The 21,477-nt window shown below is 37.6% G+C and overlaps 1 protein-coding gene across 1 annotated transcript; it reads right to left on the reverse strand.

Annotated features, from left to right (window-relative positions):
• Positions 1–2,005: 2,005 nt before the first annotated feature.
• LOC111608542 lies at positions 2,006–19,718 on the reverse strand. Its single transcript, XM_023333336.1, has 10 exons — positions 19,620–19,718; positions 17,304–17,534; positions 17,054–17,191; positions 16,548–16,571; positions 15,921–16,000; positions 15,698–15,791; positions 15,505–15,591; positions 9,809–10,117; positions 8,565–8,661; positions 2,006–2,358 (listed from the first exon to the last, which is right to left on the reverse strand). The coding sequence occupies exons 1-9, from the start codon at positions 19,645–19,647 to the stop codon at positions 8,609–8,611; spliced, it is 1,044 nt and encodes a 347-aa protein (XP_023189104.1). The 5' UTR covers positions 19,648–19,718; the 3' UTR covers positions 2,006–2,358; positions 8,565–8,608.
• Positions 19,719–21,477: the final 1,759 nt, after the last annotated feature.

Genomic DNA, 21,477 nt, shown 5'->3' on the forward strand with positions numbered 1-21,477 from the left:
CAATTTCCACAATTCTGATTCTGAGATTAAAGTCAGACTCCTGTAATCAAGGTCTGATATTCTCAATATCCTTTTTTTTTATTTTTTTTTTTAAGTGAGCAATAATCCTCTTCTGAACTCGCACATGCTTGCCTATGGACAATTTTATGAGACAACTGTCCTGATAAAGTCGGGGAACCTGGCGAGAACATGAAAACTCCATGCAGAAAGAACCCCGGCAGGGATTTGAACTGAAATGCACCATTGCTACCAACAGCACAGCTTAAACAATTATGCTGAGATGTTTATCCATCAAGAGCCAACAGGTTTTGATTGAAAGTTGCAAAGATGGATAAATAAGAAGCTCAAACAGATTCTATAAAAACCTGTTTTGACGTCAGACCAGGAGGCTCACCCATGATGAACTTCGTGCCTCCTTAGAATAGCCGAATAAGATTCCCCCTGACATTCCCTTTGCGCCACTTTCTAGCATTCAAATCATCCAGGCCGATGTAAATATACTCTGCATAAATATAGAGGATACTGAGACCTCTGGATCCAGTTTCGAGGAAGAAGAGGTTTGTGTTCTGCTGCACTGAGGGGTTTGTTGCAGCGCATTCATGACTGCGGTCAGGTCTCCTGCCGTCACCGCTGCACCGCAGGCTCAGTGCAACGTTTCACCTGCTTAATGGTGGATTAAAGCCTTCTGTGGACACACTGATATATGCCATCACTTGGTTTTAAACCGGAGCAGAAGTCAGTGGAAACAGGCTTTATATAGCAGCTGGACCGCTCCCAAAAACCGGGGAAGTCATCACTGTTAATACAGCTCGTGAAATTAAACAGGAAATGTACTGTATGTTAACTGAGCTTTATGGTGTGATAAATTGTGAAGTTGTGTCCATGACTATACACATATAGCATAAATAAAACAGTGGATTCTACATGATCAAGCTACTTAGTACTTTGGATCCAGAGCAGAGTTATTAGAGCTAGAAACCACTGACCAGGCCTGACGTTTCATTGGACTGGAAATGGTAGAATCTGATAAGTTCTACGAGCTTCGTACATCTAGAAGTAAAACAAATGCCCAAATGAGAAAACTCATTTCGGCCGCTTGTATCCATGACCTCGCTCTTTCGGTCATGACCCAAAGCTCATGACCTAAGATGAACGTAGGAATATAGATCGACCAGTAAATCGAGAGCTTTGCCCATTGTCCTTTACAAAATTGCTCAATCTCAATCCATCGGATTGGTCATTTTTATCCATAATTATATTTTGATCTAAATCTTTGTAGCTCTGTCTGTATGTTTGGGGTTATTTTTCCATCAAAACATCTGCCTCTACGTTGATGTTAGCTTTCTGTCTTCTGTAGAGTTTGACATGTTGGCTGACATGCACCTTCTCCTGGCCTCTGGCAAATTGTGGCTATTACACTTTATCATGTAGCATTTTTGTTTTGTTTGAAAAAAAAAAGTGAATAACAACATGGGCAAATTTAACAAACATTTATTAGTTACAATAAACTCCAATCACAACTTTGTAAAAAGAATCTAAAGATTTCTAACAGTTTTTAAACTTCAGTTCCAACTTTCTCATAACTTTTATAAATAGACCCTAAATGGCTTTGGCACATCTCAAATCTAGAAGTGCATCTCATAAACACTAGTAAATAAACTAATAGAATTCGGGAAAACATGAATAGTACATGAATAAGAACGTTTTAAAGATGTAAATCACTATAGAGTTAAAAGTAAGGCTGAGTAAATGATTGGCTTCAGAAAGTTTTATACATGACCTAAGAACTTGATTCAGTAACGGACTGTACAGATTTTTTCAACTTCAAGTGGGAGAATCTGAAGTTTTTAGCAAGATGTTGCAGCTTGCTTTAAGTCGATAATTCCTTAATATTGATTTTAAGAAAGTACTAGTTCCATGTAATGACATTTTTCCAATGTTATAAGTAAAATAATTTGCCAGTGGGACCAATAGTTTTTTATAAATGTTCAAGAATTATTGACTTAAAGCAACACTTACATGTTGCTAAAAAGTAAATGTAAATTGGTTTTGTCTTATTTCAAGTGTACTAAGAAATCTGCAGTAGAAACAAGACAAAAGTACCTGGTAAGATCTAATGGTTTTGCAGATCATGCATTCTTTGTGCTTTTAGGGGAAAAACATTATTTATTACAAGGTCATCACATACAGTTTACTTTGTACATCAGACACTGAGTTGGAGCAGAAGCCATGTACAAATGATGTACAATATTTCACACTTTTACACAAAAATACACTTTGCAACAAGAGATCAAGCTTCAAACCCAGAGGATGAGCTGAAGTGAGTTAATCCTCTGCAGTCAATCTGGCTTCTGCATCCTGAAAGAGGAAGAACAAAAGGACAGAACAATGAAAACAAAACATCTTCTGCCACAGCCACATATCCTCTAGTCACTTGCTTTTTACTGCTTTAACTTCTGGTTTGACTAAGTACAAGAAAGCCTCAGGCATGACCTTTAACCTCAAAGGTGAAACATCTGTCAGGGGAAGAGGATAACTGATATGATCCCAGCTGAAAAGCAGTCTAGTTCCTGAAGATTAGGTGACATTAGTATGAATTATTTGTCTAATTTTGCCCAAATTACTTGGTGGTTTTTGCACAATCATGACTTCAAGATGATTATGTCCAACAACTTTCACTAATGTCTTTAACTTTTATAACATTTGGTTTATTGAGGTATTTTTGCTCTTCCTCGTCTCCGGTTTTAGGTTTGTCGGTGCAAATCAGTTACAAATTGAGTTTAGAGTTGCTTTTAAACGACTTTTGGAGCTCCGAAATGTCTTTGTTTTTTATAGAAAATTTCTAATATTAAACTCAAATGTTTTTTGTTTTTTTGGTGGAAATTTACTAAATTTTTCTGTCTATAATGGCCCTACAATCACAGAAATCAGGTTGCCGAAAGACCTTTGGAAGGAAATGCTCAACTAAACTGGCTGACAGGATGCTCAACTTTCAAATTTATCTCCAGCAGAATAATCTCACACTCTAAAACTTAAACTTTTTACTTGAGTTTATTTATGCAGTTAAGAAAAGCTAATCAAAAAAGAAATTTAAAAAAAAAGTTATAGTTGGTATTTTAAAAGGTTTTTCAGAAACAATTAAATATCAAATGCATCTAAATCTTAACTTTAAAGAAAACTAACTTGTAAAAATTGTTGATATGTTTTTTTAGCTCCATGCTTGACTTCACCTAAGCTCACTTTAACCATGATGATGAGAGACAGAGATCTAACAAAGCCGAGTGTGAATTTGACTGTTCGAGGAATGTGGAGCTGCTGTAGCAGCAGGTGGATGAATGTCCATCCGTCAGCAGGACTCTGGGCTGCCAACTCCTAAAAGCTCAGGACCTTTAAACCATCCAGAGAGGACAACCAGGGAAGACCAAGTCGCACAGTTAATTTCCATCTGGTCTTCCTCACACTCCACATTGAGGTGGTTTGCTTAAGATGCAAACTTTCTGCCTTGCCTTGCAAAATTGTGTCGAGCCTTCATTAGAACCGTCTCAACCCCATCGTAGATGTTCAAGCTCTGAGGGAAGACATCCTCTCATCACCCCTTGATTTGAGACGTTGCGTTCTGAAGGTTTTTTTTTTTTTCTTTCTCCAACGAGTTTTTGCGGCGCTAGTGGCTCGTATTTTTTCGACAGTAAGCAGACAGGAAGGAGGGAAGACATGCGGCAAAGGTCGTCGGGACCGGGAGTTGAACCCACGATGTCTGCGTCGAGGACTAAGGCCTCCAAGCGTGGGGCGTGCTAACCCCCTGCGCCACCACAGCACGCCCCTTCTGAAGGTTTTTGACACCAAAATCAGCTGAGTGGTTTTTCTTAAATGCTTGGGCTGTTTTTATACTCAAATGGAAATACAAAAGTGAAATTTTGCATATAGGTCCTCTTTAAGCATCCAGCATGCAGAGGTGAGATAAGTAAACTGTTTAAACCTAGAATGATTACTCCAGCTCTTGTTCAGAAATATAAAGAATAAATTGCTGTAGGCTTTACTTAAATTTATTTAAAAAAATCTTTGCTGTGTTTATGTAAATTGTAAAGCAACTAAAAAGCGTATTAGACCAACATTTGTAAACATTTCTTGGATCTTTTTTGTACCCAAAATTGGGACAAAAATCTAACCCTTTGTAGTCCAAATTCTTGATTTGAAGTAAAGTTTTAGTATCTAGGCAAGGCAGAGTTGAAATTACACAGTGGGGTTGTTAACAACCAACCCACGTAAAGTTATTTCTGTGTTTCTTGCAAACTGTTGTCACTATGTCAGCCCCTCCCTCCCTCATTACGAGCCGGCTGGCTTGGTGTAAAGACGTGGAACATACTCTACTAAATTAGGACGGGCTATAAAAATGTTACAGGCCACTTGAAGAAGTAAGAATCTAGATATTGTCACCATGTTAAATAGTTCTGGTGTAATTCACACCTGTTAAAATAAAAAGTAGTTCCCTGGCAAAATGAAAAGTGGGTTTGAGCCATTAATAGGCAACTCACTTTTTACCTCCCAGTTTTAGGACAGCCATTCAACTTAAATACAAATTCTTAACACTGATTTTAAATAATTCCATGATACTTTCATATCTTCAACAGTTATATTTTTAATTTCCTCTCTTTTGTCAAGATACCCTCATTTGGACAATACCTCCCAATAGCCTCTGTAACTGTAAGTCAGATGACTGACATTAAAACAACAGTATTTCTCCATCGTCATGGTGAACCCTTTCATTAATACTGTCTCAGCTGTGACCTTTGGAAAGGCCCAACCACGAACCTCTGCAGGTCACAGGAGTAAGGAAGCTTTAGCATAAATATTGAAGCTTTAATTTGAACAATCTGAGGTGGCTGTGAAATTACCTCAGAATGAGGTAGGTTCTGTACTTACTCTGTAGTTAAATGACTCTTTTATGCCTTTTTATATTTACCCTTTTTAAAGTAATCTAAAAAGTTAAATTGACATTAAATAGCAAGATGTTATGCATTCCCAATTTCAAAATGTTCCATCCCAACTCAACTGCAGTGTTGACAGAAAAGTGTATTTTCTGGCTAATATAGTGTCAGAAGAATAATAACTAAAGGACAGAGTAGACATCCCTGAGGTGCTCCTTGCTCTTGGTTTTGTAGTGTACGATCTATTATTGTTCACTCACACTGTTTGTCTTTCTGATAGGAAATCAGACCAAGTTTAGATTATTTCTAGAAATATATAGATAATGTTTGATATTTTAGGTCAAGTAATCACAGAATTACAGAAATAAAGCTTCTCAACAAACTCTCTTATTTGCAGCTCATTCCATCAGCATCAAGCGGCTTAATCCCGGTGTGTGTTTATTGACTGCTTTCAGAGCTTTTTAAGGGACATAAGTTTTCATATTGTTTGTAAAGCTACGTTCACAGATAATTGCATGTGTTCCCCCACTAACATATGTCCTTGTGGTAACAATAACATGCTTTCTCCATTCTAATACGAAGCTACAGGACCCAGGTTTACGATTCTGATGTACACATGTAGCAACACAACCCAAACAAACACATATTGAATAAAGATCCAAATAAAGATGTTGAAAACCTGGGCAGGTATTGTTCAACACAAGTGAAATCATTGGTGATTTAAGACTTTTGCACCATATTGTCTCAGCTGAAACCAATGGGTTTGGAACAGATAAGATTTCCCAAACTTTATCAAAACACCAACTGAAATTACAAACTAGTAAGGATTTTTCTTAAATAGCTGCAGTTTTTTATTGTTTATTTTCTTGTTTACATATTGGGTATTTGGTGAAGGGGGCGGGGTCAGTTCTACCAGCTGTTTTAACCTTGCAGCGTAGAGGAAGTGTCAGTCTGTGATTCCCAACAGTCCCTCCCTTCTGTAGAGCTGCCCAGTTTAAACCACATCAAACCCCATCAGCAGGAAGTTTCTCTTCACTGTCATTAGTGACATGCAGATATTTTTCCTAACCCTACCCATATACAGTTGTGCTTACATTACCCTTCAAATGCTCCTACCTTATTTTTCTGCTCTTACCACCATGACCAGCACTAACCAGTTCCTTCCTGTAATGACTTCACCAATAAAACAAATGATTTTTTTATTGTGATAGGGGACAGTGTCTGTGAGACACTGACAAACCCTACTTTGTCAGTTTCTCACCTCCAGGTTCAGTTTGCTGTGAAATACTCATCTCAGACCACAGAGGCTGTTTCCTTCAACATTAACCATCAAACATGAAAGCTGCGCTCTAACTGGAAAATAGCAGAGTAAAGAACAGGTCTAATTATGCAGCTTGAGTTTACGAGCTGCCAACTCATGTCCATCATCTCTGGCTACAGCCTTTTAACTCCGGCTTACTCGTCTCATCGCAAACCAGGTGGGAATAAGGGTTCATGTTTTCATTTTCAGGTTACACTGGTTTTATATTCACACTGGTTTTATATACATATTGGGCTAAGACTTGAGTCTTGGGATACATCTGTATTTTCTTAAATCTATCATTTCTTGCCATTTATAACACTGCAAAGTCTGATTTTCAGTGCTTGTCACCACCCATGTCAACATATGATGCAATGCGCATTGAGAGAGTGAGGAAGTGAACAAGCGGAGGACATAAGTATTTAAAATATGTCAACATCAGATCAAAAGCATCTAAAGTTATGCCTTAAGCCATTTTTTGTTTGATATTGTGTCACCCTTTGTAGTTTTTTTTAAAAGGTTTAACATCTCTGAATGTCAATTATATAATTATAGAGACATTTAAGCTCCAGTTATAGTAGTCTGACGGGATCTAAGATAATCAGAGGATTTAAGCAACAATCTAAGACACAACATTAGTCTGGGAACTGCTTCACCATGCATAAACAGTTTATATTGATAGAATTAATGACAGTAGAACTTATGTTACATTTTTCCGAATTCTTTCTTAAAAGTACCACAGGTTTAGATGTTGGAGATCACATAAATAACCAGAATATGAAAACCACAACCATTTACTGCTTCACTAGACCAGACTTGACCGTAGTGATGATATTATGGTGAAAAGTATGTTTTTCTTTTTGCGAGAAAAGAGCCGAACTAAGCCCGTCCTCTCAGGTGTGAGGAGCAGTGTGAATTCCTTCACCCTGGGCTGCTGCAGCCCAGGGTGTTGATGAGCAGAAGGAAGAGGAAGCAGGTGCAGGTGTGGTGGACCTTACAACCTGGAGCATTTGATGATTAGATTGAGAAGGGCCAAGTTTCTACTCGCACTACAAGACACTCACCCATCTGTAGCAGCCAGTTAAAGAAATGAAAGATTAAAGTCAATGGTTTGATATTTCCAGAACAAGAACAATTTAGTTATAAACATGTTTTTTTAGTTGTTATTATTGTATTGGGTTTACAAACCCCATTTTCAACTGCAGTTTTATTTTGCCCATCAAAATAAATCAAAGCAGAAATATTCAAATATACAGACCCATCTTAGGTGATTCAGAAGGAAAGGGAAGTAGTGTATGCTTGTTTTACCTCACCTCAATAATTTTAACAACAAAATCTAATCAGTAAAAATGTATCAACTATGTGACAAAAACATCAACTAAATTTCAATAATTTTCGTCTTTGTGTTTTAAACAGACAACATGTTTATGCCTCCGTTTTAAACTGTTTTATTCAGGAAGTTTGCTTGAACTCAACACTCGCATTACTGTGAAATATATACAGAAACAAAACCGCTATTTCTAAAGATGTGTACAGTGTAGTGAAAAAGTGAAATCTTTGTGATTTTCTTTTTTTTTTAATGTTTGTCACACTTCAGTGTTTCAGAACCGCAGAACATCAGTGGCATGACCTTAAAAAGGCCGTTCATGCTATGGGTGAAACAACCAGTCATTAATGTCAGGGAGAAATCGATTTTTCACACAGGGCCGTGTAGGTTTGGATGTTTTTCTCCCAGGAAATCAGGAAACACTTTTTGAACTCACTGCACAGTTAAAGTATAGTTTCCTTCCTTTATAGGAATCATGAATATTAAATGACTATTTTTTGTTCTGAACTAAATTTGGTTCATTTGAAATTTCACTAACTTCAATATTTCATGCTATAAAAGCAGAGAATTCATTAGGTCACTGTGAAAGAAACTAACTGTATTTTTGATAATTAAATTGTCTCAGATAGTTGAATATGAATTGATGCACAACCCAATACCTGCTGACTTGGAAAAAAAACTTTAAAAATAAAAGTCAAAAATAAGAAAACAAAATGTTAGATGTTTTTATGCTATTTTATTTTAGGGTAGTTTTCACTGTGTGTATTTTTAACCACCAGCTGACAAGCTATATACAATTTAGGGAAAAGCACACTTCATAATTATAGAGTTAATGGTTATGAGTTTTCTATTCATAACAGATTAAATCAGGACAGGAAGCTGTAACTCCAGCCAACTGAATGCGGCGTGTTGACTTGTAGCCTATAAAGTGGGAGAAGGGGGTGCCGCCACTTTATGAGCACCTTAATAGGCTGAGCAGCTGAAGTTCAACATGCAGCAGTTGCCGTCTTACCTCTCCTCTGAGGGACAGCAGGAATCCAAGGTGGACGCCGTACCTCACACCGGACAGTCCACACCGACTTCCCAGATTGTGTTGCTCCTCTGCCAGGCTGTGAACCAGTGGGATAAGTTAGCAAAGTGATTATTGAGTTTTGTGGATGTGTGGGAGAATGAGAATGTGGGAGGACAGTTGGGAGGATAAACATGTTGCTGCTGTAACATACTGCCATGATGTGACAAAAAAAGTGTTTCTATTGCAGTTTAGCAAAAGAAACCAATTTTGATACATCTGAAAAACCACTTCATCCTAATGCAAAAACTATCAAAAACATGAGTTCTTTCTAATTTGGTGTGTTTCCATTAAACGCATTTATTTTCATAATTAAAATTTGCGCAATTTTATGGTATTAACCATAAAATGCAGCTGGTGGGGCTTGTACTGGCCACATTGCTTAAAGCTGTAGTATTTAATTTTATTGTTTTTAACTTCAGTATGTCGTGACAGTATGAGACAGATAATCTATGAAAAGAAAATCAAGCTCATCTGATTTGTTCCAGTACTAACTACAGAAATACATGTCAGAAACAACCAATCAGCGCTAGGAGGAGGGTCTTAGCACTGTCAATCAAACCCTTGTATGTGCTGCTTACACCCTCCATCTTGCTCTCTGCTATGCTACAGCTGGTTCACCAAACCATAGCAGGTCATGAATTCTAAGGCTAGTTAGCATAGCCACTGATGATGAAATGGTAAGTTGTTTTTCCACCATTAGAACATTAAGTAGCATAAAGAGGTTGATTGACAGCGCTAAGACCGTCCTCCTGGCTCTGATTGATTGTTTTTGACTGGTATTTTTGCAAACCGCAGCACTTGGAGGAGCTGGAGAGGCTCAATCTTTTCACAGATTATCTGTTTCATACCGTACTATGGTGACAGATTCAACAAATATGGAAAAAATACTGGAGCTTTAAGATATAAGAGTGTCCTGATGTGCCCAAGAGTTTCAATATCTGGCACAAAACTCTGTCAATGCATCTGCACATCCAACATACTGGTTTATGACTACTCAGCCTGATACAAACTCTTGATATGACCAACATCAAAATCAGTCCCAATCCTTCAGCCACTGTTTTGACTGACTGTGAAGGATTTTGAACTCATGGTCCCCATTTTAAGACCTGGAAGTTCCTTGCAAATTAAAACATTTATGAAGACAGACTGGGACTAGTGAGCGGAGATATGACCTGAACACCAACCTCTCCTCTGGCTGGAGCCAGAGTTGTTGCTGTTGTTCTCATTCGTCTCCTTCAGTGACTCCACAGAAGTCTTGTTGGAGACGGCACCTTCATCATCGGTTTTCTCTTCAGCAAGAGGGTCCACGGGTGCTGAGGAACTCTGCTTGGCGTCATCCGCTTTTGGTTTTTCCTCCGAGCTGTCTGGAGAAGGAGCCGCAGCTGGAGCTTCCGGTGTAGCTGCAGGTGCAGCTTCTGATGCCGATGCAGCTGCAGCTTCGGGTGGAGCAGCAGCCTCAGCGCTGGGTGCAGCAGCAGATATGGCAGCCTCTTCTGAACAAAATCAAATATTGACATTGATTGAGTTTGGTGTCCAAACTTTCTGCATCGTGGGCCAAAACTGGGTCAAAAAAACCAGAAACAACCCAAAATCAAGCAAATAAAGTGGCCCGATATTTATTGTAGATTCAAACCTTGAAAATTTTTAAAGACCATGTATTAGGGACATTGTCGACAGAACAAAAGAAGTACCTTTCTGCTAATAACTCAAAAATTTTGTAGAAATTTTGACATTTGAAATTCTGAAAATTGAAATTTAAAAATGTTATTTTCTTTCTAGCAAATTTCTTTTTTTTTTTTTAAAGAAAATTTCTGAGATTACTCAAAAATTTGGGGAATTTTTTTTTGTCAGAAATGTGCTACTTTTTTTCTACACATTTTGCATGTTTACTGTACTAAACAGTAGTAAAGTAATAGTACTTTAGTTTTCCTTTTTGTTTGGGCTCAATCAAATACATTATTTTCAGGAAAAAGCAGGATTTGGGTCGCTTTGTTTCAAAATGCTTGGTATATATTGCCAAGTTTAAGAAAGAATAAAAGCTCACTTGGGTGCAGCGAAGTTGGTTTTTCAGTAAAAGTCTCTGGATGAACTTGGTTTAACCTTTTGTTAAAACATGGTTATAAAAAGACAAATACTTTGTGTTGTTGTTTACATTTTGCTATGTAAAAACATCATGTTGGTAACAATTTTTATCCTGATTACAAATTAAAAGCTTCTAACTGCATCTGTGGGCCAAATTTAGAAAGAAAACAACACTTATTCTGAGTTTTCATTCAGCGCAACCGTTGGAGTTCGTGTTGCATAAAATTTTCAGGTAATTTCTTCATCATTCACATGTTTTATGCAAAGCCGCAAAGCAGTAGAAACCTTTTCACCCATCCTGCCTGAGGCATTTTTGTACACAGGCAGCGATTCTCCTATGCGACGCCGTTGTTAGGGGCCCAGCGAGTTTATAATGAGGCGACTGATTACTGGGCAGCTTCTAACAAGCCAGAGACATGCAGCTGTTTGGAGTCTGTGGGAAAGTCGGGTTGCCCCGTCATTACCTGACCCAGTTTAGTTTTTACAGCAGGGAAAGGCGAGACGAGGGGAATAGGAAGACGTTTGATGATCAAAGCATAAATCTACCACGACCATAACCACTAATATCACTTTCTGCTTATTATTCTCCTCTTAAATGCTGGGAATTTGGTTCTTTACTTGTCTCACATACAACAGCAACATAGAATCACAGCAGTAGCCGTAGCCTGCTGGTGGAGTCGATTGTCTTCAGGCGATTTCCAGAGGAGGACTGGCCAAATTCTCTGAATGCCAATTGTTTCCCTGGTTTTCTTCTTTTAATAAATGGCCTGGATAATTCTGCCATGTTGGCACCCAGAAAGGTTTTCACTTACAAACTGGGTGTTGCTTCATTTCATGTCCCCATTATGATTTCCCTGCGGCTCAGTTTTCAACGTAGACTGAAGACCCTATCATTAATTTCTGGTGCTACTTCAGAAATATCTGCAAGGAATTTTGCATTTTTTTCCCTCTTTGAATCCCTTCCAAAGGAAAAAAGATTGTAAAAAGTAGCAAGCACTCTGATGAGGCACACAAACATTTTTATTCTTTAGCAAACCCAAAGAAAAATTGTTACTCGCCTCATGGATCAAGCACTACTTGACATCGAGTAAGGTTGAGGCAGCAGTGCAGTAGAAGTAAGAAATACTGCCACCTACAGGTGGGAGCTAGTCACTAAAACCCAATGTTTTGATCATTTTTGTAGAAAATGTGCAATAAACTCACATGCATGCACGTGGAGTACATAAAACTTCATGCAAACTTAATGTGATTACATGTGACAAATTAACAATATTTTTGTTAAGTTGGAGCTCCATTCTTTCTTTTTTTTTTTTTTCCAATAAAAGAGGTCCTTTAAAGGGAAATCGGGGGTGTGCATTCAGTCTTCTGAGTGTTGTCACTGACAAGAAGCCAATTCAGTAAAGATTCTGATAAGCAACAAAAATCTAATCAAAGATTCCACTTCATCACACTCCAAATTAAATAAATTTGGAGTGTGTTCATGCTCATTTTATATAATTGTCAACCAATAGGAGACTAAAACAAGATGAAGCAAATTTTAAAAGTGGCCAGCAAAATTATAGGTGTTAAATTATTTCATTTAAAAACATTTGAAAGAGAGTCAAACAAAAAACCGGAAAATATTCTTCTCTCTCCAAATTATCCACTTTGTAGTAAATTTGAGCTCAGAGAGCCTAACTCAAAAATTAACAATGTAAAAACTCTTTCATTAGTCAGGTCGTTATTCAGATGTATAAAAAATAAAACTGGGCATGACTCTTATGCAGTCTATTAGTTTTATATTGCACAGACCTTTTTCTTTTTTAGTTGGTTAAAAAAAAAACCCTGACAAAACAGGTTTTTTTGTCAGTTTTTCTGTCTCTTTCCTTTTAATTTTTTCCCATCCAGCTGTAAGTAAGATTTCCCTAATAAAGTGCCACTGATGCAAATCGAGGATCAGAAATGTGAAAAAAAGCAGATTTCAGTGAGGTTGAACCTGGATGGGCAGGTTCTGGGTATTTCAGAAACTGCAGATCTTCCAGCAGACCATAACACTCCCTCCGCTGCCTTCTCAGCTTCCTTAGCTAAAGGCATTGGTCCTTGAAGTTCCACCCACATGGGGATTTCACTTACTGCGCCTGATTAGACCCTTCCTCATGTCAGCGGGAACCTGTGCAGACTCTGAGCTCCTGTCCACTAAACACCTGTGTAGGTATGATGCTGTTTTAACAGGTGAAAAATGCTGGTTAATGCATTAATTCTTCTGATTCCCTTCAAAGCTGAGATAATGAAAAACTCCAAGTTTTTGAAATAAAACTACATCATTATCCTACTGTCAGTGGTTATGCAATAAAACAAAGTTTCCTGTCATTTAACTGTAGAAATTAGCTCAGGAAATCTAAAAATAAAAAAAGAAAGAAAAAAAGTAGCTTTTTTTCTGCCAGCAGTCCTTTTATGCAAATGTTGTGGGTTAGCTTTTCTTGATGGAAAAATGTTGCAAGCACTGAAGTAATCATTTTGAGGAAGAAACACTTCTCCTAATGACAAGGAACATTTTACATTTGTCGCAAGAAGATGATTCAGAGGAGTAAATTTGGGAGTTTTTTTTTTAAATTGCAGCAAACAAACGCACCATCTGACAGCTGTTTGCAGCAATTACCAGTGGGAAATGAAAAGTAAAGGAAAACATTTTCTGTTTTGGTTGTGGATTATTTCTTTTCACAGGAAGTAAATCTTTTGGGATTAAACAGTCTCTAAAATCAGCAGCCTCCATTTAACTTCAGTATGGCTCAAGGCAGAATGACGAGTCCAGACATGAAGACGCCGTTTACCTCTAACCCACCAACTCTCCAGAACAAAACAGAAACACTTTGTACATTTACAAGCAAATATGAGCATCTTGGTCTCAAATGAGGACAATAAAATAGACCAACTAATGAACACAGGAAGCTGCATGATTAAATACTTTATCTTTTCTACTTTACAAATTTCAAAACAACTTTACAAATTTCTCCAACTGGCCACTTAAACTGTAAAGAAAACCACAAAGTGTTCAAAGGCATCAGCTGCATAAAAACCTCCAGCTGAGCTTCTGTTTCCACCCTGTGGTCAATCAGAGTACTGCAGCTCATTTGTACCCTCGGACCAGGAAGTCGTTCCGTCACCAATATTTCAAAACATTTCTTAGGTCGGAACGGAAACAATGATGAAACTTGTGTTCTACCAAAAGCCAACAGTAACTGAAAAACAACAAAACCAAACTTCCTTTCCTATCAGAGGACGTGTTACAAAGATCTGCATCTGTTTTCTACAATCATATCACCCACAAAAAACTTCTGCACTTTGTGGCTTCATCATCTTTTGCCTCTTTTCCACACAAATTCCCGTGGCATGCCAAAGAAAATTAAAAAATGTTTTCATATGTTTTAAAGTCATTCATTAATTACCCATCCTGGTCTTCTTGGTGCTTGAAGTTGATCAGTTTATTGTTTTCTGTTTCTTTACCACTTTTTAAAAAACTGACCGCATGTTCTCACTGTGGTGATGTGGAGTTTCCTGACCACAGGTGCAAACTTTCATTATGTTGCTATTTAAGCTTCTTTGTTACCACATTGTATTGCGATGTTCCATTGTAGGGGAAGATTCACAGATCATCTCCAAATTGCCCTTGAATTGCTTTTGTGGGACATTTTGATTGCACTCTTTATTTATGACAGTATTATTTGGCAGATTGTGAGGAACAGAAGCAATCCAACACATTTACATTCCTAACATGTTGGACTTGTTGGAGTGCTTCTGGCAAATGCGTTTCTGGATGCATCAGAAGGAAGGTTCCTAAGATAGAATAATGCTGCACCCGACCTTTGCTGATCATCCTGACTCTTCCTGCAGAATTTCAGTCTCTCCTTAATGTTTATCTTGGAATAAACAAATCCTCCTGCTGCCAACAAGAACCAAGCTGTGCATTGGTGGCAATATAAATGGGTTTAATGCTTGTTGGACTCTCTTGACTTTCCTGAAACATCTTAGCTACAGTTCAACTTCTTACTTCTGCACAGGTTTTTTCTCAAACGTCCTGAAAACTGTTCTTTTAGTCGCAATCTTGTTAGGAGCAACTTTTTTAGTGTTTGGCCCATTTTAATGAAAAACAATAATGAATGAATACTTTTGCTAATCCAAGACATCAAAAGAAATTATTGAGTACATAGTTCATCTTTTACTGAAATGAGTTTACTATTTAGATTGATAATGAGATTTCAGATGATCCTTTCATAAAATGAAGTCAGATTCTAAAAAAAAAAATAACTCAGTAAAAAATTATTTTGTTTGTTTGAAAGTAAACTTTCTAATCTAACAAATCTCTTAATGATGCATTAATTTTTAACTGTGCACATAATACTAATGCTTTTAAGTTAAGAAGGTAAGATTTTTTGCCACAGCAAGAACTTGTAGTCATGACTACCAGGAAGTAGATTTAAACAGGAAGAAGTCAGTTTTAGGTTTCTGGGAATGAGTGTCACCAGCTGTCATAACCCATATTTGGTATAAAAATAATGTCGAAGTGTTTTTGTATTAAAACACTCCATACAAGTGGTAAATGCACTCGCACACTTACACCATGAACCTTAGATGGCTTAAAGATAGTTAAATATGTGAACCAAACTTCCTCTTCCTCTATGCATTAATGCCATTAGGAAAGAGGAAGGAAAACAGCACACAATTAGCCTGGTACTCATGCCAACACGAGTTTCTATAATTTACACAGTACATTTTTAATGTTTGTTTATTAGTTTTTTTTTTAAAAACCCATAAACCTCACCTTTTTTCTCTTCCTGTGTTTCAGGCGCTACTTCTGGTCCTTTTGGCTCAGTACCAGCCGTTTCTGTGCTATCAAAGGTTTTCAGACCTGAAAAATGTACAACATTTTTTTTTTAAATTAAACAAACAAGGCTTGTCTGATTTAAATTATGTTTCCTTTGAGGTTATGTTTTTTTTGGAGATGTCGGCCGGACCGTTTTGAGGCGCAGACTCAGCACGGACTTCCGGGTGTATGGCGCCGAGTGGGACGTTTTCATCGGGGCTCGCGGCAAAATCAACCGAGTAGCGCTGCAGAAGAAGGTAGTCATAGCAGCGTTTTAGTGCTTACGTGCAATCATTAGACAGAGCATTTTATTTTATTTCGCCGTGCACCAGCCAACATGTTGGGTGGCTGAATTAAAGGCCTCCTCCTCTTACCCTTCCTCTTCTCCGTGACACAAAGCAAACGACACCAAACACAACGATTACAAGGGCGATTACGACCACGATGATGATTCCTGAAGACAGAACAGCAGCGATTGTGAATAGCGAGCATTTAAAGAGAACACGTCAGACAAATTGTTCCACATATTTGTTCCATAAACAGAAATTTAACTTTCCATTTGTTTAATTGTGATTTAGTTTTTCTTTTATCTTGGATCTGCTTAAATTATCAAGGTTATCTCATTTAATAACTCCTGAGTGCTCACGGTCTGCCCAAATCCCACCTTCCTGCCTGTATTCATGCCCACAGAGAGAGGAACACACTGCCGATGGAGACAGAGGTGCAGAAATCTCTCATTTTATATGCAGATTGTGAAGAAATATTTTGCTACAGATGTGACATCTGGCAGTGTTGTGTTATGACTCAGAGTATACGGATGCCATGATTGCCTTCATGTAATTTAGGTTTTTGAACGGTTTTTGAATTCCAGGAACCCACAGGGTCGTCTTTAACTGGTTTGAAGGGGCCCCAAATATCTGTGTCCAAAGAAACATTTTTACCTTCAAAATCACTTTTTGTTTTTATTTTTACCTCAGAAACAGAAAAAAAAAAAAACTCACCAGTGCTCTCGCTTGACATTGTAGCTGTAAGAAAAGCAAAATGTCGATTTTCAAAGAGGAAATATTTCACAAACACACCAAACAAAAATAGGAACCTACTGTTGTCTTGTCACATTTTACATCATAAGTGGTGCATTTGAAATGAAGCTTCCAGGTGCATACTCATGCTGTGTTTACAGCACAAGCAAAGGTTTGAGAGTAATTCTTCTATTCAAATGTATCTATTTATTCACATTAAAATAATGATATGATATAAAAGACATTTTTTCCCAAAAGATTCTACATTGTGTGGATCAATTTTCTCCATAGGAATGCTCAGTAGTGGATGTGGTTAGTCATAGATCTATCCAACATAACCTGATCCACTTCCTGTTTGATTGTGGGAGTAATTTGCTCCCGAAAAAAAATCATTGTGAATTAACTATCATATCATGTTTTAGGGATTCTTTTTATACAAATATCATGTCTTTATAGCATGTGATTGTTCTGCAGCCGCTGCAGCTTACATTTGTTGGCCATTTTTGTGGTTGCTGGATTATGTTTTGTTGTAGATGAAAGGTTTTTATTTATGGCAGTTGGCGCAGATGAAGGCTTCTCCATGGGGATGGTAGTCCTGGCAACACCTCCATCACTGGTCTGAGTCTCTAAAAATCATAAACACATTAGGAACTCTTAAAGATATTTAAAAAAAAAAAAAAAAGAATAAATGGGACTTGAAGGAGAAATCATTTACTGGCTTGTGTTCATGGCACTCACTGTTCCTGTCTCCTGGAGTAGATGTGGTGTTGGTGTTACTATCAGATGCGTTCATGCTTCTGCTGGTCTCCAGGGTATTTGAGGTCTTTGTGGTGATGATGGCGGTCGTGGATGTGGCGCTACTGGTGACCACTGGGTCAGTGGCTTCTGTGGTGATAATCGTTTGTAGACTACTGGAATCCTGGGTTGTGTTCATCACATCGTTTGCAACAACGGAGGTCAAAACCAATCCTACAGAAAAACATTTAAGTGGTAAATATGTTATTAGCATTACAGTCAAGCCGTCTTGACAACTCAAATTGCTTTTGCGGCCTTTGTTTCAGCTCTTTTTTAGGGAATCACCACCGCAGTGGATCATCTACCTCCATCTCACCAAAGTATCAATCTTCTGAAATGCTGGGTTTATCTTGTCAGAAAAAAAAATTGGGCTTGGACTTGAAAAGGGACTTTAAGGAACCTCATAATTGTTCACAGACTGCCATTTTGATCAGATTTTACCAAACCTCTTCCACAGAATGATGTAACAGTATCCTATAATAAAACTAATATCATTGCATTATGTTTATGAGTTTTGTCAATACTAGGAAACAAGTTTGCTCAGTTAGCATTAGAATTATCTGTTCAAAAGTTAGCACAGCTAACAAAGATTAGCATTTTGAGGAAAGGATTGGCCATAAAGTTTTGATTAGTGTGTAATATTTCACTCATAGTTATATTTTATTGTAATCTTTTTTTATTTTTAACTAGATTCAACTGTTTGTCATCGACTCTCAATGCTACATTTGTTAGCACCTTTTCCTTCCTGCAAGAAATGTCGATTCTCTCCTGGAATTCAAGCAATTGATCAGGATGAACTCTCACTAATAACATCCATTCCATCGATGCCAATTTACTTTTAAAGCAAATTTAAAACCACATTATTTGGACCAAAGTCAGTGGATCGCCATCTATTCATGGTTCAGTATTCACAGAATTTTCTGCAGGACCATAACTCCAAATTAATTGCTGAAATTTCATCTATTTATTGATTTCTTCAGTGAGCTTATCTTAAATATTCAAAAGAAAATGAAACTTGGGAAACTTAAAATATGCTACTTGACATGCTATTGCAGGAACACCATTTATTTTTCTTGGTGCTGATTTGATGCTCCCCTAAGATGTTAGCTTCAGAGCTAAGACTGAAACACTGTGCATATTGGTGCATTTGAAGGTATATTTGGTGTGTGAATTATTAAAATAGGTAGTTCTAAAGGATTTAAGAGAGGGTTTATTTTACTGTATACTAAGAAACACCAAAATGATGACAAAAGTAATAACATATTAAAATAAAACAAAAAGTTGAGATAAATATGTATCTGCAGGGGTAAATTGTTCAAAGAGTGGGTCCTGCAGCTGCAAAGGACCCCAGTTTTTTGCTTTTGGTTGATGGAAAATGCAACATTATTTAAATAGTAGACCTTCTACATACTACTGAACACTGGATATGTTTTTGGATATTTAGTCCCAGTACATCAGTGAACAACCTCTTTTCTTCCTTTGTTCCAATTCTCAGTTTGAACCACACTAAGTCGTCTTCACTACGTTCGGAGCAACATTATTTCTCACCTTTTGTCCCACTCAAAATTTTGTTCTACACTTCCCTCCCCTTTTTGCTTCCCACTCAAACTTATGCAACTATATTTTACTGCCTAATTTGTTAATGGGGTTTCTTTCAATCTTTACCATTTAAAGATTGCTAATTCTGTCTCTCATGCTGTCAAAACTTAGCATAATAAAGTTGCGGTATGCAGTCTCTCAGCTTCAAGTAAGAATTTTGATTTTGTTAATTAATAAATGCAAACTGATCCCAGAAAGCTAAAAACGAGGGAACGAGTGTGAATTTGAAAACTAAAAAAAAATCCTTAGTAGATGAGAGCAGCATGATGACATCTTTCTTGTATGTGTCGTATATCATTTGCTGCCTCTTAGCCAGGACTTCCTTGAAAAAGAGGTTTTTAATCTCAATGGGACTTTCCTGGTTAAACAAAATATTAGCACTACAGATCATTTAATGGTTGAAAATTCAAGTTATTGCTCTATTTTGCAATCATATTTAGCAATTTGGGAACAAAAGAGAACAACATGTGCATTACATTAAAATATTTTTGAAAAGGGTACAATTGTATATTTAAGACAAAATAAAATATATGTAATTAAAATTTTTGTATAAGATATCTTCAGTTCCGATAACTGACATTACCTCTATTTATTCATTTGCAAAATCTCTTAATTAGAACATGTTTCTATTACAAAATGTAGATAAAAATGTTCTCTTACCAAGGTAAAACAAATAAATTGACGGCATTTTGAGTTTGTTTGATGACACCAGTCCAACAGTCCAGAAAAATTTGCAAGAGTACAGCTCCGCATTAAGAGGTGATGCATTCATATGTGGCGGTACTTCCTTAATTCTTCAACGTATTGCACGCATCTGAAGAAACAAAAAGAGGATCAACGCCTGCCTGTGACCACAGCAGGATGCTTAAAAAAAAACAACACTGTTGCTCAAACAGGTTAGAGGAGAGGAAACTGCTCCTCTGCCACTGCAGTTGAATTTTTTTTTCTCAAACGTGTAAAGAGAAAAACCTTTTTTATTATTTTAAAAATGGATTTCTTGTCCTGTTCCTGGGACACTGAGAATGTTGCATAATAGTTCTGTTTGTAGCAGGTAGCTATTTAGGTTTACGCTCACTAGATGTCACTGTGACTAAGGAAAACACATGATATGGTCTCTGACTGCAAATTACCAGAACACTTGTCATTAAATTTACACCACAACAAAATCCATTCATATATAATCAATGTGCTTCCCTCTTAGATGCAAAATCTGCTTTAATTAATTAAATATTAATGAGTTGCTTTATTTTTGTTACTGGAATCGAAATATTACCAGAGGTGGGCAAAGTTGTACTCAAGTAAGAGTAGAACTACTTCAACATATTTTTACTCAAGCAAAAGTAAAAAGTAGCTGTCTAAGAAATTACTCAAGTAAAGATGAAAAAACATTTGGTAGAACATCTACTAAAGTACTGAGTAACTGATCAAATATTCAATCATTTATTATTTAAAGATTATATAATCAGACGGACCAAAATATCAAGTTCATGACGAGAATTCATATAAGTAGCAAAAAATAACAGAAGCAGGCAAAATAATTTTTTTTACAAATCAGTTTTTATTTTCAATAAAAGGCCTTTGAAACTTTAACAAACAACTGCAGGTGTGTCTTTATCAGGTGGATTTTTGGTTCAAACATGTTTGTTCTTCATTCAGTGGGTAGAGAATCCAGAAATTTTACTCAAGTAAAAGTAAAATGTATAGCATAGTAAAAATATTCCTAAAAGTAATTGAGTAAATGTAACTGGCTACTAACAAAGTTTGAACATGGGAATTCTTATTTTGATATCAGGACCTTGATGGACCAAATCATCTGTTTACTGAGTGATAAAATAGGAGATTAGAGGCTATTTTTGTTTCTTAATTGTTTTGGTTGTCCCAGTGTGAGTGCACTATGCTACAAGTGTGTCAGTGTCACTTTACTTATGTGGTTTTGAGTGTGCATGTACGCTCGGTCCTGGAGGTTCATTTTATTACTGTTTATTTGCCCATGCCAATGGTAATCAGCTGCAGGATTAGTGTTAACTGCCACCCAGTCGCTGGCAGGCTCCACGTGGGCCACTGCAGGCCCCTCCTGCCGTCTGGCCCGACCCGGTGTGTTCGCGACCTTCTCTTGGAGTTAGTGGGCCTGCGCTTTGCTTCCACCTCTCGCCACGTCACAGACCCCAAACAGGAGCGTCAGACGCGGAGAGAGGAGACGGTTTGTTTCCGTGCAAATGTGTGGAGAGACTCAGAGAGGAGAGAGAGCCGGACCACCCACCCGGAGGATTCAGAGGCACAGGATTCACAGCCTATTCTGTTGACCTGCCACACTGCCCCGGCTCCGTGCAAGGCCCTCCCCAATTGTTCCGCCTGCTAGCGTGGGGAGAGGGGGGCGGACAAGAGGGCCGCGGTGGTGGATGAGCAGTAAACAGTGGGCTGAGCTTCTCTCCTTTAGCGCACAAAGGGGCTGAATTGTGTCGGGCTGGAGCACTTTTTAGAGTGGTCCTGCCATGGGGCCTGAATGAAACATCTGTGG

This window comes from Xiphophorus maculatus, chromosome 5, assembly GCF_002775205.1.
Source record: "Xiphophorus maculatus strain JP 163 A chromosome 5, X_maculatus-5.0-male, whole genome shotgun sequence".
NCBI lineage: Eukaryota > Metazoa > Chordata > Actinopteri > Cyprinodontiformes > Poeciliidae > Xiphophorus > Xiphophorus maculatus.

What these genes read in the sequence shown, in the direction of transcription:
- LOC111608542 (XM_023333336.1), bottom strand. Translation starts at nt 19,647, where the DNA reads ATGCCGTCAATTTATTTGTTTTACCTTG. An exon ending in TGTCACGGAGAAGAGGAAGG is followed by an intron (nt 15,792 to 15,920) that starts GTAAGAGGAGGA and finishes CTTCTTCTGCAG; the next exon opens with CGCTACTCGGTTGATTTTGC. An exon ending in AACACAGGAAGAGAAAAAAG is followed by an intron (nt 10,118 to 15,504) that starts GTGAGGTTTATG and finishes GATTTTGTTCAG; the next exon opens with AAGAGGCTGCCATATCTGCT.